Source organism: Sminthopsis crassicaudata, chromosome 4 (genome assembly GCF_048593235.1).
Source record: "Sminthopsis crassicaudata isolate SCR6 chromosome 4, ASM4859323v1, whole genome shotgun sequence".
Classification (NCBI taxonomy): domain Eukaryota; kingdom Metazoa; phylum Chordata; class Mammalia; order Dasyuromorphia; family Dasyuridae; genus Sminthopsis; species Sminthopsis crassicaudata.
Genome location: NC_133620.1, coordinates 371,984,317 through 372,012,188, shown reverse-complemented (window position 1 = coordinate 372,012,188; position 27,872 = coordinate 371,984,317). Strand labels below are relative to the sequence as shown.

General features: G+C 45.6%; 2 protein-coding genes across 5 annotated transcripts in view; one reads left to right on the top strand and one right to left on the bottom strand.

Moving 5' to 3' along the window:
- GATAD2B (GATA zinc finger domain containing 2B) overlaps window positions 1–1,175 on the top strand; it is a 102,258-nt gene extending 101,083 nt beyond the window's left edge. For all 4 annotated transcript variants that reach the window (XM_074262146.1, XM_074262144.1, XM_074262141.1 and 1 more), the window contains 2 exons: window positions 190–307; window positions 886–1,175. In XM_074262146.1, coding sequence (XP_074118247.1) covers window positions 190–307; window positions 886–1,019 — 252 coding nt within the window. In that variant the 3' untranslated portion in view covers window positions 1,020–1,175. The remainder of the gene's footprint in view (window positions 1–189; window positions 308–885) is intronic.
- A 5,437-nt stretch (window positions 1,176–6,612) lies between these two features.
- LOC141540828 (immunoglobulin superfamily DCC subclass member 3-like) lies at window positions 6,613–27,126 on the bottom strand. The gene is made up of 14 exons (XM_074264772.1): window positions 27,024–27,126; window positions 19,485–19,805; window positions 19,035–19,179; window positions 18,812–18,942; window positions 16,370–16,507; window positions 15,956–16,114; window positions 15,104–15,269; window positions 14,595–14,845; window positions 10,227–10,391; window positions 9,935–10,123; window positions 9,697–9,804; window positions 9,352–9,499; window positions 8,733–8,844; window positions 6,613–8,520 (listed from the first exon to the last, which is right to left on the bottom strand). The coding sequence occupies exons 1-14, from the start codon at window positions 27,124–27,126 to the stop codon at window positions 8,491–8,493; spliced, it is 2,166 nt and encodes a 721-aa protein (XP_074120873.1). The 3' UTR covers window positions 6,613–8,490.
- Between the last annotated feature and the right edge of the window lie 746 nt (window positions 27,127–27,872).

Genomic DNA, 27,872 nt, shown 5'->3' with positions numbered 1-27,872 from the left:
TGACAATAACAAAGATTCCCAGCTGTGACCTTATTCTGATCCCTTGCAAAGATGGAAACAATCTTGTGTCTTCTCTTTCCAAAGAGCTTGAGTATTCAGTTATTTTGAAAAGTAGTTTTTATCCATGATCTTAACTTTATCTTTTTTATCCATTCTACATAATCATCTGTTGTCTCCTAATCCACACAGGCTCCACAGCCCCAGAGCACTCTCCAGCGTGGCATCCCCACATCTGCCCGCTCCATGCTTTCCAATTTTGCACAGGCACCCCAGCTGTCTGTGGCAGGAGGCCTCCTTGGCATGCCAGGTAAGGGAAAAGAAAGAGGATGTTCAGGAATTTGCCCAAGGTTTTGTCTGGGGAGCACCCAGTGCCGTAGGATTTTGATATCACCTCTGAGGAAAATTTTCTCTTTTGTGACTGCTTGCTCCCTCTTAAAGCACAAATCCCCCTCTGATATTACTTTAGAGCTCTTTATGGGCAAGACCTAAGGTTTATGAGAAGCTGGATGGCTCAATGATAGTCCCCACAATTGAGGGTCAGAAATCAAGCTAAAACTGAGCATCTATATTTTTGTCATGTAGCAGTATTCTCTTTTTCTCCTATGCCCTACCCAGTCAAATTAGGCTTTTAAGCCTCTTTCACCGAGTAACTATCCCATTGTTTCTATCCCAAGATAAAACTTTAAAATGTTTTTTCTTCTTCCAGAGTCATTGTACCTATAGGGGAAGGCTGTTACTAAAATAAAATTGGACAAATCTAGACTGACACCAAGCAGACCAGCATCAAACTCTTTCCCCCCTGGGCAGGGAATGGAGGGGAGAGGTAGCCAAGGAACTGCTTCCTCATTCCTTAACACCTGATCTTCTTTTGTCTCCTGGATTTAGGTGTTAATATTGCTTACTTGAACACTGGCATCGGGGGACACAAAGCACCCAGCCTGGCAGACCGACAGCGGGAGTACCTTTTAGACATGATTCCCCCCCGGTCTATATCGCAGTCCATCAGTGGACAGAAATAACGCCTATTCCACCTGCCCTGCCCCAACCCTGAACCCTCTGTTCCCTCCCTCTCTCCTTTTGCCCCCAACTTCCGTCGCATGCAGTGCCTGTACTGGTGCCTACCATACACGGAAAACAAAACAAAACAAAAAAAAACAGAAGACAAAAAAAAGAAACCAACAAGAAAACACATACTCATGCCCCTCCCTGCCACTTCCCCCTTTTCCACACTGCAGCGATCTGTTCCTCTGCCGCTCTTTTCTTCTCTCTTCAGTTTTCTATGATAGTGAGAGGTGGACCTGCACCCCACTAGAGGTCAGAGTGAGGTCCCAGGGAGAATCTGTGCCCTCTGACATATGTTTCTGAAGCTTGTTTTTATGCTATAATTATTATTATTTTTAATGATGTCTTGTGTCCTCCCTTTTTGTTCAATGGACGGTTAAACCTTTTTCTTTTCCTGGTTTTTTTCCCCCCATCTTTTTTTTTTTTTTTTTTTTTTTTTTTTTAAACAAAGATATCCTCTTAAGTGATAGGAGCATTGCAGTGGTTTTCTTCATGGGGGGGAAGGGGGGAGGCTCCAGCCAAAAGGCATGAGGTGACTAAGGCTGGTTAGGGGGTGAATACATTTAATCAGTGGAGTTTAGTGGCAACACAAGAGGAAGAATGGCATCCCCAGGCTCTGAGGCATAGGATTTCTTAGGGGGAAAGGGAACAGTGTAGCTGGGCTTTGGGAATGAGGGTCAGGTGCTTTAGGAGGAGGAAGCTTTAAAATGTAGCACCCATAGAACTTACCCTTGGTATCATCTAGGGTGGGAGAGCATGGGCATGATTTTGAACTAAAGAGGACTGTTAGTAGGTCCTGGCCCCTGAACAACAAGAATCAGGAGTGAAGGTAGTAATCTTTGGCTCCATTAGAAAGATGGAAGTCTACTTGAGGTTAGGTGGCCCAACTTCAGCGTGGCAGATTTAGTAAAGTCATCCTAATCTGTCCCTTCTGCCTGTAGCACCTGCTACACTAAAGATGAAAGGCATCATCTGACCCCCAAGCAGAATTTGATTGGGGGACCTGGAAGTTGGAATGGGAGTGAGTAAATTGGGAGAGGGGAGGAATAGTTGTTGAGGAAGGAAGAACAGAAGGGGTTTTCTCCATGAAGGTAAGGTTGGTTCACATTTGCAGTCTGGCTTCTCTCCCTTTTGCCTCCTGAATATTAGAGGAGAAGGGAATGAAAGGAAAGGTTTCCTACCTAGGTGGGAGCTCCATCCTGACCATACCCTTGGCAAATTTGTTATTGCACCAAGCCAAATGTCTCACTTCAAAACCGTCTTCAGAGGCTGCTTCTGAGATCTAAAGTTGGTTTTTAAAGTATTTTCAGAATTGTATTAGTTTTGTTTTTGTTTTTGTTTTGTTTGGGAATTACTACTAATGTAGAAAATGAATTGAATTGTGCAATGTCATTCTGGGAATGGGGGGAGGAAATTAGCACCAGTCTGCTTACCTTTTGGATTGAGAGGGATAGGGAAGGTGCCAGGCTTTCTTTGAGGTGTGCAGCCCTCAAATACACACACCCTTCTAGCTCCAATAAACTGCCAGAGGTCCCCTAAATATAGCATGCCCAAAAGAAAGGCATAGGGAAGGAGTGTGAGGTTCTGACTCTGTTCCCAAAACCAGCCAGGAAGCCCCCCACCCGAAAGAAAAAAAAAAGGCACTTTTAAAAACTAATGAAAGAAAGAAAAAACTACACATTCTCCCAAAAGGCTTTTGGTGTTCAGAATAGGGATAAAGGAGCTGGGTCTGGGCTTTGATTTTCTACCCACTCCTGACACCCCTGTGCCATTTCGGGTGATTGTACTGGCCCCACGGGCCTTCCCCAAATTTTTTTTCTTCCTCCCTTCTCCCCAAAATCCATTGAGCACTTAATAGAGGGGCAAAGATACAGCCTGTGTCTGGACTCCCTGGTGGTGAAAGGATCTGGAAGCTAGAAGCTAGTAACCGGTAGCGATGGGGTTGTTGTTGCGAGTGTTGTCTGATGGGGTGTGTGGTGCCCCCTGACTGTAAATGGGGTGGGGGTGGGGGGAATAGTATTGGGTGGGCTCTGGGATTATTTTAAAATTCTATATATATATATAAATATATATTCTTACATCTTTTCTTTGCTCTCTGTGCTTTGAAAGCACTGGATGAATAGTTTGGTTTTTGTTTTTCTCTTCCACAAAATTGGAAGGTTTTTTTTTTTTGTTTTTTTTTTTTAATGTTTTTCTTATGTCATCTTGCCATGTGGCATGTCTCTCTAGCCTCTCCTTCCCCTCTCCACCTTCTATCCCAACACAAACACATGATAAAGTGCCATTTCTGTCATGTATCCAACTTCCCCTGCCCAAAGGTACAAGGTGCCCAGGTGTGTCATTTGAGATTAAAAGTAAGGAAAAAAAGAATGTGCAATACCATGTGGCTGGTGATAGTCCCAGCCTTGAATTTAAATCCCTACCCTAGGAACCAGCTACTACTGTATTGGCCTTGAAAATGGGTGTATAAGGTGATTTTTGCATGAAGGCAGACCTGTAGTTCTAGTACCTATTTCCAGGGAGAGGGAAATTATGTGATATGGTGGAGGGAGAAATGCAGCATGTCTTCCCTACTTTCCTCTTCTCTCTTCTTCAAGATCAAGCTACAGATGCTGCTTGTTGATAAAGAGATCTGTGATCCTCTGCTTGTTAGCTGAGGTTTTGTTCTTGTTCCACTGGTCCCTACTTCCCTCCCCATCCCCATTCTTTCAGAGGTTAGTGTTGGGTGGATTGGCCAGTATGGTCTTCTGAATCATGGTAAAGTGTTAGCCCTCCACCTCTTTTCCCCTTTCTCTCCCCAAATTCTCCCTTTCATCACTGATTCTTTTTGTCTCTACTTTCCCCTTCCAACATCCCTTATATCTGCTCATAACTCATCTTCTAACTCCCAAGTATCTAAGGTCCCTAATGGCCCTGGTCTATGTGGATACTGAACTGAGGTCCTTCAGGTAGGGCATTCTTTAACTTAAGGAAGGTAGAAAATACCCATTATTCTGGGAATCTTCCTTCTGGTGCTCAAGGTGGAGGTAGAATGAGGGATGCACCAGTGCTACATGGCTTATCCCCACACTAATCTCCAGAGGTGCTTGAGGAAAACTGGGACCAGCAGACTATAGGCAGCCATACTTGCTCCCTAGAAGCAAGGGGATGGATTTTAGGGCAAAAGGCCTCCAGTGGAAAGTAAAAAATGAGAACTGAGGTCCCATTTTTATTTTGTCATTGACCATAGCATCCAGTCCCCTACCTGTCCCTGGAATAAGTATTTTTTTCCACATTTTGGATGTAATGTATGGTAGAAATTTCTCTGTTCTTTTTTCTCTCTCCCCTGCTTTGCTCTTTTATTCTCTTTTCCTCTCTCTTCTTTTTTTCTTCTCTTTTTCTTCCCTGCTATTTTTCTTGTCTGTCTCTGTCTCTCTCTCTGTCTCTGTCTCTCTCTTTTTTTATTTTATTTTTTTTTTAAGATGCAGATAAAGTGTTTTCCTGCTTTGGTTTCCTTTCCTTTCCCTTTTTAAAGAAATTAGCTGTAGAACTGCTTTGTAAAGATGCTTCTTGATATTTTACTTTTGATCCCTCTTTCCCATCCTTCCCAATTCTAAAAGCATAACCCTTCTCCTGTCCCCATTCCTACCCTCTCCCCCAAGCCCAGGTTCCCTCTCCCAATGAGATCTTCATTAGCTTATGATATTTGCTGCCGAGATGTTATAACAAGGACTCATTCGTGTATATAAGCTATTTCTTGATCCATTTAAAAAGGAAGAATTGTACATTGTGTAGAAAAAAAAAAAAAAACATGAAAAAAGTGGAAAAAAAAAGCCCTAGCCATGGATATTGTGAAACTGTGTTACGTCATTTTGTACTGTGCCCGTTTGTGTATGATCCGTGCAAAAGGGTTTCTGGGGGTTAGGAGGCAGGGCTGTGGATGATGGGGTAAGGGGATAGGCCAGTTTGTCAGCTGGCTTCCCTGAATCCCCACCCCGCTTTGGAGATGCCCCCCCTCCCCCCCAACTGTGCCTTGCCTCCCCACCCTGGAGCTGCCCCTCCAGGTCACCAGCACTGCCTTGGCAGAGCCCTCCCCCCACCCCAGCTGCCCCACCTCCTTTCCCAGCATTAGGTTGACATTCTGGGGGAAGTGGGGGATGCTGGGGGACTGGGAGGTAGCTGAGGAACAGAACAGTTCCCAGGGGGCATTGAAACCAAGTATTATGAACTGTAATTGTATTTGCACTGTTTTTTTTTCCTCTGATTGCATCAGCCTATATACAATATACCTACTATATAACAAACCACAGTGTCAGATTTTCTTACACCAGAGATCTCTCCCACACCCCATACCCTAAAAATATTATCCAGAGGAAAGAGCTTGGGCTAATTGTCTTAGAAGGTTGGTAGGGGAGGAAATGTGGGTTAAGTAGGAAGAAACTCTTTGTGATTATCATCCCAAGCAAGTTTCATATAATGTAGTACCACATTCAGTTGAGCACTAATATCTGTGATAAGTATAAATTGAGATGAAGCCTCAGCCAAACTGGGAAGCTCATGACTCTTGCTGGGGTTGGGGATGGGTGAGGCAGAGTGGAGAGCCCTTCATATGGAGGAAGGATAGGGTGGTGAGAGACAGTCAAGAGATGAATTCTACTCTTGATTTCTGTGGGGTAACTTGGGACAAAATTAAGACAAGTTTGAATTACATATATTCTTAAAATATATCTGGCCACTCCCTAACTACCATGCACAGAAGGGAATGGAGGAATGAGTTAGAATAAGTCAGGGAGGAAGAATCTGGGGGCATCCAGTGGTCCCTTCAAGTTGGCATCTCTTTAGACTGGCAGCAGAATTAAATCTATGGCTAGAATGGCAATGATCTCTTTGATGTGGGTCTTGAATGCCCAGTGAGACAACAATCCATGGTCTTCCCTCCCCCCCAAGGCTGTTGGGTTAGCCTTGGATACAGGTGCAAATGCCCTTAGTTTCTAGTCAGACTGTCTATAAAAGTGTCTCACATCCTCCACAGTCCCATGCCTTTGGAGACCACAGGACCTTGGATGCTGACTCCTTGTTAGAGGAGAATTAGGCACATCTTTTCTTCCTACTTCACCCCTTAGATAACCAAGGTTCCTTATCGCACCCCTAACATTGCAGACCGAGATGCCCACCATCGGCTTCCTCCAAATTCTTGACTAGATGATGTCTGGAGGCAGTGGGTGGGATACATGGGTGGGGGGGGGAGTTGAGGGATTAGAAGATGCCCTTTCATGAGGGCAGGCAGGAGGGGGGGAGCAAGACCCTTTTGCACAACTCTAAGTTTCCTTATTTTGCCTCTTCATTTTTATTTTCTGCATTGTGTTTGGGAAAGAAATAAAAAGACTAAGACCAATAGAAACTGGTTTTCAAAAGGACAAATACACCCCCATCTGTTTCAGATACTGCCAAGCGCTTCTGCAGTGACAGATTCAAATAATAAGCTAATTTTTGGAGAAAGGATTAAAAGAAAAAAAAAAACTTTGTAATATTTATCACTTGCAAGCTATGTTTAATAAAGAAAGGAATGGTTTCTAAATTTTCCTGTGATTGATGGTTTGGGTATGGGAACTGGGATTGGAAGGGTGGGAAGGGAGCAGTAGTCCCCCTCTATCCAAGAGCATGAGGAAATAAACTGGCTGATTTTGCCTTGCCTCTGGATCCATATTGTACTTTGCTTTCTGTAAGCAAAAGGTGAAATTTGTCTGATGTACTTCACTGCCTATGCCCTGTTCACCTCCCATTCTTGTCCTCAGATTGCTCACATTGTTCTCTTTGAGGAACAAAATGGCTTTTTGTAAGAATACTTTGTTAGAATAACACAACACAGAAAGGAATTGCAATAAAACAAGTCTCTGTGACAGGTTAGCAGATGTCCCTATGATTCCATTTCCATCAAAGCCTTTCACATCTGGGTAGGGAGAAGACACCATCTCCCTGAGTGACTCCAGTTGTTGCCTAAACTAAAGCATCCATTGCCATCCACAAAGGCATTGCAGGATTATCTTATTCCATTCTCTCTTACAACGTCACATCCTGACACCACCCCACCTGGCACAATCTTCCTTTTTGCCTTTAAGCATGGAGTCAACTCTTAGTGTTCTCCATTTCGGCTTTTATTTCCAACAAAGCTATTGCATCAGGCTAATCCGTGGAACGGGTGCCTTTTCCACAAGTGTGGGTGGTGGCTGCCTCCACACAGTTCTCGGGTCCAATTGCTCCTGCTCCCCATGTTATGTTAGAAGGTGTGTGGAGTGGCCTGGAGTTCCTGGAAGCTTTTCATTGGTGCTAGTGTCACTCAGCAAAATTGCTATGAGCGCAAGGTTTGGGTTGGCTCCTAAGCCCTCAACATCCTCCCTAGGATTTTTTGGCTTGATACTGGGAGGGTGAAGAAAAATGGCTGAAGGATTGGGCTTAGGATGCGGAAGCTTTGGCTTTGGGGTCAGGAATGATGTTTGGGGAAGGAAAGGGTGGCAAAGGCTCCTCTATGCCTCAAAGGCTGACCCTGGGATGGGGCAGGAGGGGGATTTAATTTTTTTCTAGGAGGAGCTGCCCATGGCCCCTTGCGCTTATTCTACTAGGGGTTTATGCCTGCAAAAAACCAAACCTGACTCATACTAAATTCTCTGCTTTCAAAAAAAAAAAAAATCAAATGGGAGAAGGAAGATAAGGGCCTTGAGAAAGCCACTGCTTTGGATTATGGGATAGGATAATCCCTTTACCCCCATGCTCAAAAATTCCAAACCTCTTGTTGAAAGTTTGGAGTGTTTTTGGTTGCTCAGAGAAGATCTGCCTGAACATTTGGGAGCACGTATGTACACAAGATGATCAGGCTTTGGGGGAAGTCGGAGGTAGGCAGTTGAGATTAAGCACCTTAGAACACAGACATTAGAACTGCTGAGATCAGATGCCTGTGTGTCCCGTCAAGGAACTGGTTCATGTGAACTTGGGGGTGGGGGGAGTGGAATAAGAAGAGGAGAGTTGCATAAGAAGAGAAAGGGTCTGACTAGAATAAAGAGGGAGGGGACAACAGCCCCTTATCCTGTCTCCCCCATTTGGGGAGGACTCCTTAAAGCTATACATCTTTGGGCAGTCATATTTGGATTGAGACAGATTCTGGATTGGGAAAGAGGGACCTGGACTTAAGTTCCTGAAGGGGACCTCTCACCTGAGAGTAATTTGGTTTGAGAACATTTGGTATGGTTGTGGGGAAACACAAACCTGTCCCCCGGAAGTCCCATCACTGAAAGGGGGAGGACTAGAAATGAAACGACTGAGAAAACTTTCTCCCCTTCCCCTAGGCAGGGGCTGAGGTAGCTTTGGTTCTGTCCTGACTCTGGAAGTAGGGAAAGGTGAGGTAGCTTCTTTGGTGGTTCCGGAGCTTCTTAGGGTGGTTGGGGAGGAAGGTCCTTAGGCTGCAGACTGTTGCTCCACGGTGACCTAGGAAGGGATGAAAAGCACCAGGGTCTCCATTCTAAACAGCCCATTCCAATACCTGGCCCACAGACTTGTGGGGGACCAAATAAGGCATTTGTAAAGTGTTGAGCACAGCTCCTGACACAGGCACTTGTGCCTATTTAATTTTATCCTATCTCTTCCCTGAAAGAGATGAGAGGTACTCCTGAGGTACTAACCACCCCCTACCCATTTACCTGGGAAATGAGCTCAATCCTCTCTCCGGGTTTTCCTCCACTTTCCAGTTGACCTAGTGAAGCTCTGTCAGCAGAGCCTGGGGGTACTTTCCAGTGCTCCCCAGACCCTTTCCTACACAGGGAATTGAAGACCAGGTGGAGAGAAGGTTAACTGTAGCCTCCCCGCCCCCCATCCCACGTCTCCTCACTGTCCCCATTCCTCATTTCTCTCAACACTGCAGGAACAAAAAGTGGCTTTGTTCATCCCTTCTGCTTGTGTCTTCCCCACTCCCCTCCCAATAGAAAACAGTTTCCCACAAACATAGACTCACCCAGCCCATAGGGACATCTAGTACCTATAAAACACCCATAAAGCATTTTCCTTCTTTCGGCAAAGCCCTAGTATTTGATTTGTTTATTTATTATACTGATTATTTTTACTTATAAAGAAACCCATTCCCAGAGAGGTGGTAAAATGCCCAGGATCAGGCCACTAGTGGGTGTTGGAACTGACTAGGGACTCGGTCTGGAGCTTCGGGTCGTTTTCATCAAAGCACTCCACCCAAGGACAGTTGAAGCTTTTAGAGTGACCTGGCTTTCTATGCATTATCATTTCCCCTCCAACCCCACTATTCCTTACCTATGTTGCCAGCCCAGGAGGAGGCAGAGGAGACAGATGATGAGGGCAGCAAAGCCCACGTGGATGCCCACAAACACGCCTGACATTTGGGTGTTCCCCATGAATGGGGTTTCCCCATCCTGGCTGCAGGGGCACCCAGCCTTGGGATCTGTGGTATAAGGCACAAGGTAACAGTCCCTATCAGGTGCCTGATATAGGGAGGAGCAGGCCTCCCTCTACCAATCTCACCTATAGCAGGGGCGCAGCAATTGTCTGTATCCCCAAGGATTAGAGAAGAGAGGCTCGGCCATGGGGCCCTCCGGAAGGGGACAGGACTCTTCTGTGCCTATAACAGGCTCTACATACCTGCGTCTGCTGTCAGGGCGTCCCGCAGTGAGACGAAGCGCACTGTGCTGTTTCCATCCCCGTTTCCGTTGAAGGATTGAAGCTTAATTTCATACAGGGCAGCAGGTTCTGGAGGAAAAGAAATGTCAGCAAGAAGAAGAAAGGCATATGAGGCAGCTGGGGAAAATGGAGAGGAAATTTGAGCTTTCAGCGGGCCAAAGAGGCTCCTGTTAGCCATGGACGTGGGGCCCAGGCTCACCGAGGTCAGTGTAGAGGAAGGAGCTGGCGCTGCTAGCCAGGAGGAGGGGTCCCTCAAAGTGGGCAGCGGGCAGCTTCCTGTGGAAGAGCTTGAAGCCTTGGATGAGCCCAGGCTGGGGGGGCAGCTCCCAGGAGGCCCGCACTGAGGTGGAGTTGAGCACTTTGGTGTAGAAGCCAAGGGCGGCAGGAGCTGCAGGGAGACAGGGGGGCTGAGGTGGGCTAGCAAGAGACCTCAGCACACCGGGAGGAAGAAGGTCTGTGGTTGGGGCAACAGGGAGGAGGAGTTTACCCACCACTGCCCATGGTAGTGATGTGGACAGGAGGGGAGTCCTGGCTGGCCCCCTCAGCAGAATATGCCCGGAGACGGACGGAGTAGGTGGTTGCTGGCTCCAGGTTGGTGAAAACATGTTCCAAGGTCCCTTTGCTCACTGCCTCCTGCTGTCCCCTGCCAGGTGGCTCTGAGAGAGGGATGAAGAAGGGGTCACTCGGCACCTGTGTCCGTCATTCTTTCCTCCCTCCTTATGTATGCATGTGTTTCTTCGCTTCTGTTCTCTCCCTTGGAGTGTGGGTAATTCCCAAGACTGTCCTTAGCAATTCTTCCTTATTGCTATGCTTTTTCAAAATCTTGGCAATCTCATTCATTCCCATGCTTTCATTAAATTATGAACATAACACCTAGGACTAAATAGATAGATATGTATGTGTATATATACTAGTCTAATTTATTATAAACTCCAGGCCCATATCTTCAAATTGCCTTTCTGGACATCATTTGAATATCCTACTTGTACCTCAGATTTACCATGTCCTTGCCTCCAGGCTCCCTCTCCCCCATCAAAAAACAAACAACAACAACAACAAAAAAAAAAAAAAAAAAAAAAAAAAAACCTTAGCCCTCTTCTCTACATTTTTTTTTCTAATCATACTACTAATCAACCAGTCATCCAGACTTGAAATCTTAAAGTCATTTTTTACTTCTTTCTCCCTCTCCTTGCCTCTATCACCTATTAATTCTACCTCCACATTACATCTCAGATCTTTCTGTACCATGCAGCCTTCTGACTGGCCATTCTCATCACCTCCCCCTGAATCCTGAATTATGACCCTTGGGCCTTGTGCTCAGGCAGGTGAGCTTTTACTTTATCTTGTCTAGAACTGGATCTCCACATTGCTTCTCAACCGATTTCACACCATGCACACAAATGGCAGCGCTTCCCTCCTCCTTCCTCCCTCTAGTTTCCCTGTCCAGGCTCTCTTTTCTCATTAGAATGTTAGCTGTTTTTAGGGCAGACCCTGACTTGCTTGCTTGTGTTAGTATCTCCAGTGCTGAGCTTGGTGTCTGGCACATAGTTAGCATTTAATAAATTAAATAAATTCATCCACTCATCTTTCATTTTCATTCACATTCACAAACCCCAGTTCAGGTTTTCATCATCTCTGGCCTGAAATTCATTCTAATTTTTCTCCTTTGAGGGCTGTGTGGCAAAATGGGTTGTGTCCTGGGAGTCAAGAAACAGATTTAAATCTTGTCTCAAACATTTACTGATTTGCAAGACCATTTGTGTCCAAGACTTCTTTTTTTCTCATCTGTAAAATGGAACCAGTAATATTTGTATTGCTTATTTCCTTCAATTGTCAAAAGAAAAATGTCTTATATACCTTTAAGCACTCTTAGTATAGAGTAAGCTATTTTTATTCTACTCTGATTCATTTTTCAGAGCTGCCAAATTGTGGCAGCTTTTCCTAATGGCTGACTCTCCTGCTTTAAAAACCCCTGGTGGCTTTTTAGTGGCCCAAAAAGATAAACTATATACTCCTTAATCTGGCATTTTAGGATCTCTAGAACTTGGCTTCAACCTACTCTTTCTAGCTATATTTCAGACCGATTTCCTTCAAGAACTTTACATCCCAAGCAGACTAGAGTTTGAGGAGACTTTATAGCTTCTTCAAGTTCCTCTCTTTAAGACATGGAAACTGAGAAGTCACTTGCTCAAGTTGACAAAGTCCTAATCTCCTTTAAATTCTTAAAGAAGCCAGGATTTAAACCAGGTCCAATCCTGATGAAGGTACTGCACCATCCTGGACCAACAGTGTGTTCTGCCCATTTTTGTATCTCATGAATTTGAACAGACTGCTCCCCACTATCAGAATTCACTCCCTCTTTATCTCTGCTGAAATGTTCTTTCTTCAAGGCCCAGGTCAAGTACCACTTTCTTCCTGTTTCCCATTCCCCACCCTAGCTGGAAATTATTTCTCACTCTTCATATTTTCTTAAAGAATTTTGTTTAGTTCTCTCTTTTTGTATATCCTAAAAGCTTCCTGAAGGGAAAGGTTTCACCTTCTTTCATATCTGTTTCCTCAACAGCTAATAGAATGAATGCCAGGACACCTAAATAAATATTAGTTGAATTTCATTCAGAAAGCTAAGTGATATGGTGGATAAAGGAAATGGATAAAAAAAGGACTTCAAATGCAAGCCAGGTCCAATTATATCTAAGTATCCAGTGAGTGGTATGTTGAAGGTTCACAGAGGGAAGCTGTGGGACTAAGTCTAAAAAATTTAGGTAGGGGTCAGATTATGGAGGGTCTAAGATAGCATGCTAGAGTTTGGACTTTTTTTTTCTAAAGGCAGAAGGGATCTAGTGAAGATCATCTCAATCTTCATCCTGATCACTGCAGCATTTGAAACTCTGAATTACCTTTTCCTTTTGGATTCCTCTCTGACTCTGTCTCTCTGTGTGTCTATTTGTCTGTCTCTCTCTCCCTCTGTCTCTGTCTCTCTATGTGTATCTCTTTGTTTTTATGACACTGCTCTCTTGATTCTTTTCTAATAAAGACTTCTCAGGCTTCTTTGCTGGATCATCATCCATATCACATGTCCTTACTGTGAATGTAAGGCTTTGTCCAAAACTCTTTTTCCTTCCCTCCATACTGGGCTGGATTCTTAACCTGAAGTCTGTGAATTTTAAAAAATAAAACATATTTTGATAACTGTATTTCAACTCAATTGATTTTTTTTTACAGCCCTATGGGTTTTATTTTATGCATTTAAAAATATTTTGTGAGGAATCCATAGATTCTTCACCAGACTGCCCAAGGGATCCGTGACACTAAAAAGATTAATATTCTCTTCCACCCTTTCTCTGTGTGCTCTCACCAGGTCATAGGTTGATTAGTGGTCATCTCTATGCTGATGACTCTCAAAGCTCTATCTCTAGTCCTAGCCTCTATTCCAGCCTCCACTCATGCACCACAAACAGATGAATGTTTGAATTAGATGTTTTCAAACTCCTCATGTTCTCTTTCTCCCCAGACCCACCCCTCTTGCAAATTCCTTCTCCCAAGGGCACCACTGTACTTCCAGGCTCCTAGTTTCTCCAGCTGGTGTCATCCTTAACCTCGTTTTCACTCCACAAATCTAAGCCATTTCACAAACTTGCCATTTTGACCTCCACAAGTCCCCTTTCTTCCACTCACACAGCCATTACCCTGGTTCAGGCACATCTTCCTCGTCTCCTTGGTCTTTCTGCCTCAGCTCTCTGCCTTCTCTGACCTCCCCTCTCCACGGCGCTACTAAAGAGATCCTAATCAAGCTACTCCCTTACTCAGTGAGCTCCAAAATCTCCTTATTACTCATACAAAGCATAAACCTCCTCTGCTTTGACTCTTCACAGGCTGATCCCAACCTACTTTACACCCTTTACATAAACTTGGACTTCATCATTAGATCACTTTGCCTTTGCAAAGGCTCTCCCTCATGCCTAGAATATACTTTGTTATCTCTTCTGCCTGGGAATCCTTAACTTCTTTCAAGTCTTAATTCTAGGATCATCTTCCACAGGAAGCCTTTCCTGATCCCCACAGCTGCTAGTGTCTTCCCCCACACATACCAAATCATTTTCTGTTTTATATAAATGTATATGCACATGTTGTTTTCTTTGGCTAAGTTATCAACTCCTTATTGTCTGGGACTGTTTCCTTTTTGTCTTTGTAGCCCCAGTAATTAATTAGCACAGTGTCTGACACCTAGACACTGTGTTTTAATGAATGCTTTTGGATTGAATATATAAGTGATGCAGAATTTCTGAAAAGTTGGGACCTTAGGGATCACTCAACACAACTTCATTTTACAGATGGGGAAGCTGAAGCCCAGAAAGGGGACTTACTGAATTTCAGAGTTGAAAAGGACCTCTCAGAAGCTGTCTGATCCAAACTGCATCTAAACTAGAATCCCCAATATTGCAGACAGGTGATATTCAACCTTTGCTTGAAAACCATGGCCTCCAGAGGGAGCCCATTTAATTTTTGGAAAACTAGTGGTTAGGAAGTTTTTTTTTTAGACAAATCCTTGCCCATCACGTCCCCATGAATCTTCTCTCCTGTGGACTAAAACACCTCTAATTATGTCAAACAGTCCTTCCCCATCCTTGTTAGCCCCATCTGGAGGCTCTCTCACTTATTGCTGTATTTCCTAAACTGTGACCATGATTCCAGATGGATTTTGATTGGGTCAAGACTTTTTGATTCTTGGGCACTAGGACTGTAGCTTCAGTGCAAGGATATGACCTCCGTGGTAAGGTCACACTTCTTAGCTCACTAAGCCAGGGCCTTGGGTGCCTGCTGCCGCTTCCTCTCCCTCCCGCCCCAGCTCTGCTGCCCACCTCCCTTGGGCTGGAGATGCAGCACATAGCCGATGATGCTGGGGTGGTCACCAGTAGGAGGAGGCTCCCAGGAGACTCGGACAGTGGAGGTGGAGAGGGCGGACGCCCGCAGGCCTTGAGGAGCAGGGGGCAGCTGGGGAGCCCCGGCGACGGCCAGGCGGGCACTGGCCTGATTGGAGCCCGCGCTGTTCTCAGCCACGCACTGGTAGATCGCCTCATCGGCAGCTGTGACGGATGCCAGCATCAGAGTGCTGCAAGAGAGAACGGGAGCTGTAGCTGGCAGACCCCCCCCCCAAAGCTCCTGCTCTCCTAAGGGCTTGCTGTTCTGCTGCCCCTCTTTGTAGTGGGCTCAGGGAAAGGAAAGCAGCTTTTTCCTCTGGTTGCCTGTGGTTGTGTCTGTCTGGGAAGGGTAGGCTCCCTGTGGTGTGCAATGTGTTGTTAGAAGGCTTGTGCGGGGGTACAGAGAGCAGTGACTGGCACTGGAGGGTATACTGGGGGGGTGCGCCCACCTGTTGTTGTGGGTGAGCCTGACGTTATCATCAGGGTTTAAGACCTTCCCGTTCTTCAGCCAGATCAGCTGGGGTTCAGGAACACCATGGGCCACGCACGTGAAGATGGCGCTGCTGCCAGGAGGCTTCGACACTGACTGCGGCCACTGGACAAATTCTGGAGGGGCTGAAAGGAGAGGAGACCGCAGAGGCCCTTATCCCTGCTGCCACTTGGGCTGGGGGGCCCGAAATTCTGCTTGTGGCCCGCCAGGGGTCGGGACTGCTCAGATCTGAGAGGGAGGAGACTGGAGGCCCGGCTGTCCCTCCTTCCCATGTCCCGCCCCAACCGGGGTGTGGGAACCGGCTGGAACTCCAGCTGCTGCATTCAAGGCCCAGGCCTGCATCTCATTGCCCCAGGTGCCCATCCATCACTTTTGCAGCCTGAGGGCCAGGCTGCTCGGATAGGTCAAGGGAAGCAAGGGCTCCGAAGGGGCTGTTCCCCACCTCCCGCCTCAGCCTCTAGCTCTGGCCAAGGGCAGGCGGGTGAGCCAGTGAATGAGCCAACAAGCAGGAGACTGTGAGGTCCAGAGCTTGGGGCATCTGGCTAGGTCAAGGTCACACAGCTGCAGAGAAATAACAGAAGTCCAGGACTCTGGCCCACCTCAAGCTTTAGAAAATGCTTGCCTCGTGAAGAGTTTAGTAGAACTTGTTTTAAGGGAGAAACAGGCTGAAACCGACTGAAGTCGGAGCATCAGGGCCCAGCCAGGGGATCAAGCGACCCGCCGGCTAGGCACTGGAGCTCCTTTCCAAGCTGTCTCTGCTCTGCCTACTGCACTCCTCTTCTTCCCCAGCCCCTCGGTAGGCCCTGCTCACCCTGCACCAGAAGGACGCCCTGGGCCGTTCGCCGGACCCTGGTGCCTGGACGGTTTGCAGCACAGACATATACTCCAGAGTGCTGGACAGATACGTCTGAGATCATCAGGTTCCCGGTCCCCAGAACCTGGATTCCTTCCACCCCAATGGAGCGACCATCTAGGAGAAAGGGGATGGGGGTTAAGGTCACCATGACAACGTATAACCCCCTTCCCCACGAGGCAAAGGGCGGAGGCAAATTGAAAGAGAAGGAATAGGTCTGCGAGATAGAAGGAAGAGGGGTGGGGAGAGATTTGAAAGACATAAAGGAAGAAGAAAGGAGAATTTTGGAGAAAAGGGTTCGTAGGGGTGATTCTGTGCCCCTGTCCCCAGTCATCTCCCTCCCTCTCCTCTGCCCCAGCTCCCCTTTGTTACCCAAGCGACTCCAGGAGACCAGCGGGCGTGGATGGCCAGTAGCAATGCACTCCAGCACTGCAGTCTGGTGCACTGTGAGCGTCAGGTTCTGAGGTCCTGAGAGAATCTCTGGTTCCTGAAGTAATCCCGGAGGAGACACTGCCAGGGAACAGCAGAATAAAGGAGAGAGGGAGGAAGGGAGGAAGGGGGACACCTTCTACCCTATCCCTTTCCCACAGAGTCCCAGCTAAGGGCATCTTTACTCCTTGCTCTGAGCCCTCAACTCCCCAATGTTTTTCAGCCCTTCCAACAGCTATTGCCCAATATCCAAAGTGGGTTGCTTCTCATCCAGCTCAAAACCAGAAAACTGGGGAGAAGGCAGAGGGATAAAAGAGGGTAATGGAAACCTCAGAAACTTTGAACCCCTCAGCGAGGTCCAGGTAAGACTAATGGAAAGGAGAAAGGAAAGAATGCAGTTTTTAATGGGAAACAATATGATGAGCCCATAAAGGGAGTTCCAGCTAGGCATGGGAAGAAGCTCCAACATTGAGTTCTACCCCAAGGGCTACAGGGGTGGAAGAGAGTTGTCCTACCTTATTTTACTTTCACAAATGAGGAATTATCCTTAAACATCTATTGTTCCCCTTGGCTCTAGCATTTATAAATGCATCTGATTTTTAAAAATTACATTTGCATTCTTAATTCTTGTTCCTTGGTAGGATATGCTACCATAAAGTACTACTTACTACCTGAATGTAAGGTAATGCAACTTGCCTTAAATTTGCTCCCATAAGCTCCCAGAGCAACATTCTTCTTCCTAAGGCTATGGCTTGGAAATGAGAGAGGCAATCCACCTATACTCACTTCATCCATCCCCTTTACCACTTTTTAGACTCAATCATATTTTCTGGAAAAGTCTTCATCTTTTCAATCTGAGTTAAGAAATTCTTTTTCACTCACTCGTTTTCCATATCCCCTCTATAATTTTCTCTGGAAAGTGCATAACTCTAAGCTGATAGGTTATTACACCACAGACTTTTACACCACGCCATACCTCAGTTTTGTGCCAGGGCTAAATGGTGGCCCTTGCTTTATTTCCAAGCCCTTTCCTAAGATTAAATGGCAGCCTCAGTTACTCTAGATCTTGACACTTGCTTAGCTGTGTAAGGAAAAGTCACTTAAAACTTTCTGTGTCTGGCAAAAATGATATTCTACGCTAGGGAAATCACCAGCCTTCAAGGCAATGAGTCTTCCTGAAGACATTTGGCATTTTATTGGCTCTTATTGGTGGAGAATAGTTCTGTTCCAATATACCCAGGAATATATTCAATCTGTAATGACTTTTGGATCCTTTTCCAGGATCATCACTGATCCTTCCAGAGTCTGCTTAAGCTGCTTAATTAGGAATGTTTTCTTCCTATATCCATCACCTTGAACTTGCCCACATAGTGAAAACTCAGCTGCCTGTCTCCTACCCATTCACAGAGCTTCTTGAGAACTTCCTACAATTTATGCCTGCCATTTTAATAAGAGAATTTAATGTCAATATGTAGATTCACTGTACATTCTTTCCCCTAGATAATTTACAAACATGTTTTGTGGAAAGAAGTTCTGGCATCATCCTCATTCTGTAATTCTCTAATCAGAGAAGTGTCCTTTTATTCCTATGATTTGTTTTATGTCTCAGTTTCCTATCCATGACAAAAAAAGTTTGTCTTCCTCTCCCCCCCAAAAAAAAATTCCATAGGGACTCAATTTTTTAAATACCCTTTGGAGTAGAATCTTGTGGAGAGTTTTTTGAAAGTCTAAATAGATTATATCCACTGGCTTTCCTTTATTCACATGCATATTTAGCTCGTTGAAGAATTCTAATAGATTAGTTAGGCATGATTTCCCCTTAGAGAAACCTGGTTGCCTTTTCTCCAGTAGAATGAGGATACTTATTCAGTGACTCTATCCTTTATTATAAATTCCATCAGTTTGCCTGATAGGGAATTGCTGGGGGAAGTGAAGGGGACGTTAGGAATCTGCTCTATCCCCTAAATGTTCAAGTGCTGAAGCCCTAGATGCAGAAGTGCCTGCATTCTGACGTTAACTCCATATCTTTTCCTCCCTTTTCCTTTTAACTGTTTCACCCACTTCCTCATCCACATCTCTCTTTTGAGTAGCCTTCTTATTCCCCCATTAATATCCCCTGGCCCTCCAGCCTGCAGGTCAGAGGAAGTGCTGTGCAAACACACCCAGAAGCACAGCTCCATGCAGCATAATTTCTCTTATAGTCAGTCACATCTATATGAGGAGGAAGTTGAATGAGATGTTTTCTGGGGTCTTTTCTAGCCCGAAAGGCTACATGCACTCAGTCATATCCAAAAACTCGCACAGAGAGATCCAGCTCTCTGCCTAGGTGGGGGTGGGACAGCAGCACCCTCGGTTTCCCTTCCGCTTAATGTCCTGAGTCCTTACCGCTCAGTGCAAGTTGGGCCTCCTGGCTGTATCTTGTACCTGCTATATTTCTTGCCACACACCTATAGGTCCCTACATCATATTGTCCCACGCTTGTGATCTGTAGAATGCCTGCAGGTAGCAAGGTGAATCTGCCATAGGAGAGGAAGAGATTGTTAAGGTTCATTCCGGGCCCTGATCCTCTCCCTACAATATCTCCCCACTGAAGGCCCTTCCTGTTCACCTGTGGTTGGCAGGGCTCAAGGCAGTGCGGTTGTGTTCCCAGGAGATCGTTGGCTCCGGAACTCCTCGGATCAGGCATTGGAAACGGGCCACACCTCCCTGCTCCACCACCATGGACTCAGGATGTTGATGAAATCGAGAAAGACCTAGGAAGTAAAAGATTCAGATACCTGAACTTCTCCCTCCAGAGTCCCCAAAGATGCTAATCCCAATTGATTCCATAGCCTTGCCTATCTCCAGCTATTTAGAAATCATAAACCTGCCTTCATTTTCCCACTTTCTGTCTTTGTGCCTAGAACTTAGAAAAAGCCTCTTTGTTCCTTCCCCAATGACCTTTCCTTTCCAAGCTTACCCTTCCCAGTCACATGCCCCCCTTTTAATCCCACTGCTCAACCCCCTAGAAGCATCCCTTGTGACCCATTGTCTGCCCTGGGCACTCCAAGTCACTTACTTGCCAGCTGCACCCGTGCCCTGCGGCTCACCAACCGTCCATAGCGGTTTTGAGCCACACAGTTGTATTCATGGACACCAGCAGAAGCTAGGGATGAACCCTGAGGGGCATGACGGTTGGGGAAGCCCCCAAGGTGGAGAGATCCATCTGGCATCAGGGTGGTGCCGCTATTGTTTCCCAGGGCCACCCCATCCCTCTGCCAGGAGATGGTGATGGGGGGCTCCCCTTCCACCTGGCACCTCAGCAGCAGTGGGTGCTCCTGCAGAGCCACCACGTCCCCTGGCTCCTGCACAAAGGCCAGCTCAGAGCCTGCAGCTCCACCTGTAGAGAAAGGCAGGCTCAGTGGGCATTGCCAGGATAGAATCTCAGTGAACCCCAATCCCTTCCCTGCTTCACAGTTCCTTGTGAAGTTAGGCTGGCTAGGCCTGGAGAAAGGTCTTGTTGCCTTTTGCCTTGTTCTTCCTCTCCTACAGCCTTGGCCCTGAGGAGATAGAGATAAAGAGAGGCTAAAAAGGATTTGAAGCTTAAAAATTGTATCTTGGAAGGAGCAGGAAAGCAAAGGTACAAGTTGAAGACAGAGTTGAACTTGGAAATTCATAACGAGAGAAAGATATAATTGTAAGAGAAGTGGAAGAACTGAGGTTGGAATCATTGGAAATTGAAAGCTGGGGCAAGGGCTGAGGTTAAGAGTATGAGGAAACCAGGAGCTAGGTATGTGTGGATGTAGTTTGGATTGAAGATGGGGGCTTAGGTTAATTCTAGGGCCCTGGGGCTGGGACTGGGCTGAGGCCAAAGAATGAGAATGGGGAGCTGGAGTTGGGACTTGGCGGGCTTTGATTGATGGCCTCTTTCAGCCGGGCCCTGGCAACGGGGATGGGGCGGGGCGGGCACAATGGCAGGGTCAGGGGCCGAGCCATGGGCATTGTGCTCCCCCCTGGGACAATGGGGTCGCCCCCCTCCCTCCCCCGCCTGCCCATCTGCCTGTCTGCCCATGAGGTCAGCTTCCCAGGACTCCCTCAAGTCCCCTCCTCGTCTCCTTATCTAGGCAGGACAAGGGCACACTTAGGCACAAAATATACACCCTGGCATCTCAACACACAGAACCCAAATATACAGACAGGCACAGAAGACATATCCACAAATACAGAAGTACAATTTCATTTATCTACTGATACACATTCAATTCACCCATATCTACATATGTGCACAAATGAGCAAGAATCATATCTAAAGAGTCACCTAGGTACATACATTCCAGGCAATTCAACAAATGTTTAATAAGCACCTGCTGTGTGCAGAGCACCATACTAGGCACTACAGGAATTCAGATGAAAAACAAACTCTGCCTTCATGGAGTTACATTGTTACACATCTATACACAAAATAAAAACAGAAGCTTGGAAAAATAATTGACCTATACTTGGATTCACAGCTAAACTAGTCACACAGAGACACACAAATGGGGAGGCAAGAGGACACTTAAGTTTAGGAATTAATTGTGAAATTAGAGTGGAAAGAAAGCATCCCAGTCTCAGATCTGCCTCCCATCCTTCTTTTCCTCTACAGAGCTTTTCCCCTCTGCACAGTCTGGTCTCTGGGAACCAGGACCAGACAACCCATGGATCTGTGAGATGAAGACCCTTGCTTTCTTGTAGCTAGCCTGGCTTGGCTCTTCATAAACTCTTCAGTTCCTCTCTGGCCCATTATCGCTTCTATTCCCATTCCTGAACCCCTCCATCTGTGTCCCTTTTCTCCTTTCACTCCTTTTCTCTCCCTTCTAAAATCCTGAACTTTTGTTATTCTTCCAACTACATCTCCTGCTCCCCTTCCTCTGCCCTTTTACCCTGTCCTCAAGCCCCAAGGATTATGCTATTGTACCCTTTGCCTCCCTCAGATTTTCCCTTTTCTTTCTAGTCTGATTTTTTTCTTTACTCTTAATCTGTTTCTTCCTTCCTTTCCTTCAGCTCCTTTATATTTCACTCTCCCATTCTCTTCTGCTGCCATTCCCTTATTCTCTAATGTTCTTCCTCAAATTTTTCATTTTGCTCATCTCTTTTCCAGTAATATGTTTGCAGAACATTAAATATAGAATAATAGAAAGATAGCAACTTGTCCTCAGATTGTTTCTATCCGAAGTATACTGAACAAGATGAGTACAAGATAATAATAATACTTTTTATGGTCATATTATAGTTACAAAAGGCAATTATTTTATCTACTTGCTCAATAATCCAAAAAACATTAAGTATGGAAGAATAATAGATAACTTGTCCTAGAACTATTCTAATCTACTCCATAAAATGAAAATGAGATTACAATTAATAATAATACTGCATATTTACCCATCAACAAATATTTGTTAAATAATGGTTGTGTTCAGTACATTTGTTGGGGAGAGTTATGAACATTAGATAAGGCAATTATTCTGCATCTTTTTTCCCAGCTTTCTCCATGTGCTTATCTCTTCCTTTTTTTCCTGATCTTTCCCTTTTTTTTCTCTTTATTCCAGACTCAAATATCTCATTTTCTCTTTTTTTTATTTGTCCCATCCTCCCCATTCGTCTTATCTTTCCCCCTATACCCTGCCCTCCTCCCCATTTTCTTCCTTTCATTATCTCTAATCACCTCCTTCATTTTCTCCATTCCACTCTCCCCCCACCCCCATCACAGTTTCTTTCTTTGCCTTCGGACCATTCTTTCGTTACTCCATATCTGGTTTCATTATGCTTTTCTGATCCCCTGATTCTCTTACCCCAGTCCTGCAGTAGCAGCAATCCAAGCAGCCAAAGCCCCATGGCCCTGGCCCTGCTTCGGCCCCCCTCCTAATCCCCAGGCAGTCACTGCCTCTCCCTCCTAGCCCTGGGTCTGCTGCCTTCAGCCTGGAAAACCCTGGGCTATGTGTACCCACACGTGGGGAACACAAGGGGATGAGGGGGAGCTTCTGGTTTTGCTCCTAGAGGGCCTGGGGTATGGAGGGGGGCCGAGTTCTGGGAGTTGGGGTAGAGACTCCTAGCCTTCCGTCCGTCCTCTCTCAAGCAGTGTCTATCTCTGCCTTTGGTCTCATGACTTCCTTCTCCCCTCTCCATCCTCCTCCCCCTCCCCTCAGAGCTGGGACCCAGACAGAGACAATTGGGGAGGGAGGGAAGAAGAGGGAGGAGGCCAATAGGAGTGGGGTGAAGTTGGGGGTTCAGACCCGCCTCTTTCTCAGCTTCAGGAACCCCACCCTCCATCCTTCCTAGACCCTCCCCCAACACCCTCTTGAAGTTTTAACAAAATCAAAGTAAAGAAGATTCAGCTGAGAACTGCTGGGATCCCCAAGACCTTCTCTATTGTTTTTAAAGAAGATTTTGGGGAGAATCTAAGGTTTTGTTTCGGGGAATCTCTGGAAAAGTGGGGCTTCTTGGTGTCCTCCCCCCTCCACTCAGAGCTGCTGTCTTGGGTGCTGAGTTGGGTGATTGAGGTGGAAGGCCAGGAGTTGATCCCATTAGTCTCGTCACAGCCTGGCTACCTCCCTCCTCTACACCCTCCACACACTCATAGTATCACTCTCCAAAGCTGTTCTTTCCTTTCTTGTCAAGACAATGGATCGGGGCCAAGCAGGGGGCCGAGAGGCGGGAGCTAGCAGGCTTAAGAAAGAGAGGGACCCAGGCTCTTTGCAGCAGAGCCCCCTGCTTTCCCTTCCCCCACCCCACTTCCAGGGAGGAGAAAAAGGGGAAGGAGAGCCAACTTGCCCAAACCTTCACTCCAAAAATCTTGTTGGGGAAGAAGCAGTATTGTGTGGGGTTAAGGGATATTAACAGCACAGGCCCAGAAAGAGGGCTAACTCTGAAGGACCCATCACCACAACTCAGTCAATTGCTTCCTTTGCTCCCTTTCTCACCCTTCCCACTATCCCCTTCCCCCCCCCCACCTTAGTGTTGTCTACTCCCATACCCTAGGACTCAGTTTCTTAGACTATGATTCTTGACCCCATATGGGATCTCATAAGTGAATGTGGAGATTGTGAAATTATGATTTATTATCAATAAATGGTTTATATACACAATTCACATTAAAAAAAATTTCTCAGGGAAAAAGAAGTAGAAAAAGTTTAAGAAATTCTGTCCTGGGGATAGGACTAGGAGAAATAAGATCTCAAGAAACCAAGTGATGCTCATAGAGTATGAGAGAGAATGGTCTGGCTAAATGATGGGGGAAGGAGAGAAAGCAAGGAGTTTGCTTACTAGGGGAAAGATGGGTACAAAGGATTCAGAAATCCCATCTCCTATCCCCTAAGTCATCTGATATCCTATTAACTTAAAATCTTTCCTCAATTCTGTATTTGTTCTGTGATCCCTTCTTTCATCTGATTACTCCAGTGTTAACTTCCCCTTTCTTCTTGGTTCTTCTCCACTGTACCCTAAGCATCTTTCTCAAATTTGTCCAATCTTTTCTCAGTCGTTCTCCCTCTCTTTCTCTACTTCTGTCTCCTTGTTTTTGTCTGTCCATTTCTCTTTCTTAACCTCCTCTCCAGTAACATCTTTTTTCTTCTCATCCTTGTCATCATTTCTCCCTTTCTCTACCTGTTTTTCTTTCTTCTATTCCTTTTCTTATTCTCTAACTTTTCTTTCTTCTTTCCTCATGCTGTTTTTCTCTACTCTTCAGTTTCTCCCTTTCTATGTGCTTTATATCTTTCTTCCTCTTTCTTTCCCATTCTCAATCCCCTGAGGAACCTGCTGCTCAAAATATCCCCCTGGAATAAGCCTGAACACTTTTTTTCTCTTGAAAGCTTGGACTCCATCTCAGTCATACGTTCCTGTGAATCCTGTGTGATATTTGTCTGTTTTTCTTCTGTTGCTTTTAGACCTATTTTCTATACAAGCTCTTTAGTAAATCTTTAGTTAATCACTTGCCACTCATGTAGGCCAGATCCACATCATAATGTAGTAGATCTGATGCGAACCTTGGATTCAGGAAAATCTGGATTAATAATCAGCCTTTGATACTTACTATCTGTGGACAGATCACTTTACTCTCTGATCTTCGTCAGTTTCCTCATGTGTAAAAGAGGAATAATATATTTGTAGCATCTCCCTCACAGGATTATTGTGATAATCAAATGAGATAATGTATATAAAATGCTTTGAAAACTTTAATGTGGTATATAATTATTGACTGTTGTAGTGAAATTCAAAAATTTTGTAAAATACTTTACAAACTTTAAAGTAATACATAAATGTCTCTTTTTTGAGCTATGTCTGATGAGAGTAAGGTTCACTCACTCTCTCTACTCACCTCCCCCATCTTCACCTCCACTGTAAAAGCTTTTTCTTGAAGATCTTTGACGTGAAATAATTAACTCCATTCTACCCTTCCCTTTCCCTTTCTCCCAGTACATTCCTCTTTCTTATTTTTATTTTTTTTAGATATCATTCCTTCATATTCAACTCATGCCTGTGTCCTCTGTCTATATATACTCCTAATTGCCCTGAATTATGGGTTCATTATGCTTTTAATCAAAGCTCCTTTGCTTTCTGAACTATCACATTCCACATCCTCCAATCCTTTGATGTAGAAACTGCTAAGTTTTGTGAAATCCTGAAAGGCTTCATAATGCTCGAATTATTTCTTTCTAGATGCTTGTAATATCCTCTCTTTGATTTGGGAGCTCTGGAATTTGAATGTTCCTGGGAGTTTTCATTTTGAGATTTATTTCAGGAACTGACTGGTGAATTTTTTTTTTTTTTTAATTTCTATTTGTCCTCTAGTGATGGAATATCAGGGCAGTTTGCCTTGGTCATTTCTTAAAAGATGAGATGTAGACTATTTTTGGTGGTTGTTATCATGGTTTTCAGGTAGTGCAAAAATTTTAAATTATCTCTCCTGGATCTATTTTTCAGGTCAGTTATATTTCATATTGTCTTCTGTTTTTTTTTTTTTTTTTTTCATTCTTTTGTTTTTGTTTAATTCTTTCTTGATTTCTCATAAGGTCATTAGCTTCATTTGCTCAGTACTAATTTTGAAGAACTTGAAGAACTTCAATGAGTTTTTGTACCTCCTTTTCCATTTGGACAATCATATATATATATTTTTTTGCTGAGGCAATTGGGGTTAAGAGACTTGCCCAGGGTCACACAGCTAGGAAGTGTTAAGTGTCTGAGAGCAGATTTGAACTCGGGTCCTCCTGAATTCAGGGCTGGTGCTCCATCCGCTTCACCACTTAGCTGCCCTGGACAATAATATTTTTAAGGAGTGTTTTTTCTTTTTATGTCTCTTTTTCTATTTGGCCAATTTTGCTTTTCAAAGCATTCTTCATTCTTCTCCTCATTGGATTTTTGTTCGTCTTTTATTATTTGGTTTTATATTCTCTAATACATTAACATTATTTCCTTGCTTAAAAACCTGTAATGGTAACCTATATGTTATAGCATCAAGAAATCCAATGGTGACTTCCCTTTGAAGCTTTAGACTCACATTTCCAAAGATCCATCAGACATTTCTAATTTAGGACATCACTGGCATTTCAATTTCATAAAGTCCAAATCAGAATTTATGTTATAATAAGCTCTTCACCGGCCTTCCTGCCTCAAATCTCTCCCTGCTTCTATTCGTCCTCCATCAGTGGTCAAAAGATTTTCCTAAAGTGCCGGTCTGACCATGTTACTCCCTCTATTCAATGTCACAACAATTTCCTGTTGCCTCCAGGATCAAAAGTAAAACCCTCTTTTCAGCATTTAAAAGCGTTTATGACATATATTGTATTTAATTTATACTTTAACATATTTGAGATGTATTGATCAACCTGCCATTGTGGGGGGGAGGGGAAATTAAAATATTAAAAAAAAAAAAAAAAAGAATAGAAAAAAAGCGTTGATGAGTGCTAAATCATCCCCCTCAGATTGCCTTAGGTATTGAGCTCTGACCTTCAGAACTCTGAACTCAGAACGGAGATTTGAGGGTTGTCCGGACAGCGAGGAGACAACTTCCACAGGAAGTCGTCTTGCACAGGAAGGAGTTTGATTTTCAGGAGTTAGATGGACATAAAGCACCCATGAAGAACTTTAATATGAGATTCAGAATTTTCCATTATCTCAGATGGACTCTTGGGTTGCGTCCCAGAAGTTTTCTTTCCGGGTGAAGCCGGCAAACCCAGGTCTCCCTCTCATTCCCTAAGTCGGCCCCCTTCCAGCTTGCTTTCCACCCCTTTTCCCCACCCTTCCCCCAGCAGCTTGCTGTTTCTTATTTCTCTTTTCCTGAGAAAAGATCCCTCCAGAACGCTAAGGCCCTCCCTTCCAAATCTTTGTAGTATTCCTTTTGTACCCGTGTACTTTTCCACTTTTTTCCAGGCTTATTTATTAACAGGTGTGGGGTCTTTCCTGTTAGAACGCAAGCTCCCTTTGGGAAAGCGTGGTTTTGCTTTTTCTTTATGCCTGGGGCTCGGAAGGTCAGAGTTCAAACTTCCGAACTCCGGAAGTTGCTCAGCCTAACCCTAACCTCGCAGGATTGTCGCGCGCCACCAATGGGAGGTCACGTGTGAGACTTTTACAACGCCCGGCTCACAGTAGGGGATTAATATAATAAAGCCGTCCTCTCCTCTCAGCCCCCCTAGCGTCCCACACGCAGAAACTTCCTCGGGAACACAGAGCCGAGGCGGCGGCAGCATCGTGCAAGCCGCACGCGCTTAACTAAGGTTAGGGCTGGCTGAAGCGCTCCGTTCCTAACCGAATGGGCCTATGGGGAGGGAGGACGCACGCATGGGTGGGGTTTTCCCTCCCTTCTTCCCAGAGCCCCGCCTCCCGTCAGTCAGTAGGTCGGCAGTCTCGTGCGGCCTCCGCTGCCCAGGAATCAGTACGCTCGCGCGCCCCCGCCCGCGCACGCGCAGGAGTGCTCGCTGGGGTCGGCGTAGCGGCCTCGGTGGTACCCGAATTTCGCCTCGGGTGCAAAGAACTGTATGGGCAAAGCTGGCTAAGCCGGCCCCTTTAACGGGCTCGCGGTCTCATTTGCAGAGATCCTTGAAAAGAATCGTTTTCCATTCCCAAGACACGACATTTCTCCGCCCCGGACCTAATTTTAGGCTTCCGCCCCTCCCCCACTCTTCTTCCCGCCCCACCCTCTCGCGGCACCTCGGAGCTCGACACCCAGGGCCATGGCGGGACCTCGCGAGAGCGGGCGGCTCGTTGTCCACTCCGGCCACGCCTCCAGCAGGTCGTCGGAGACGTGTGAAGCTAGGAAGCGAGACCTAACACGCTTTCCCCTCGACAGACTTTGGTTCTACTTCGGGGTCAGGATCCGGAGCCTAAAGCGACCCGAGACTCGATGGCCCTTTTCTCGGGACTGTGGATAGAATGAAAGATGCTCAGCCCACGAAGGCCCGCGAGAGGTCCCGAGTTGTAACAGTTCGATAACTAT

Coding starts and splice junctions, on each gene's coding strand:
- LOC141540828 (XM_074264772.1), bottom strand. CDS start 27,126: ATGCTGCCGCCGCCTCGGCTCTGTGTTCCCGAGGAAGTTTCTGCGTGT. Junction 16,115..16,369: donor GGTCTCCTGGAGTCGCTTGG/GTAACAAAGGGG, acceptor CCTTTCTCCTAG/ATGGTCGCTCCATTGGGGTG. Junction 10,124..10,226: donor CATCACTACCATGGGCAGTG/GTGGGTAAACTC, acceptor GTCTCCCTGCAG/CTCCTGCCGCCCTTGGCTTC.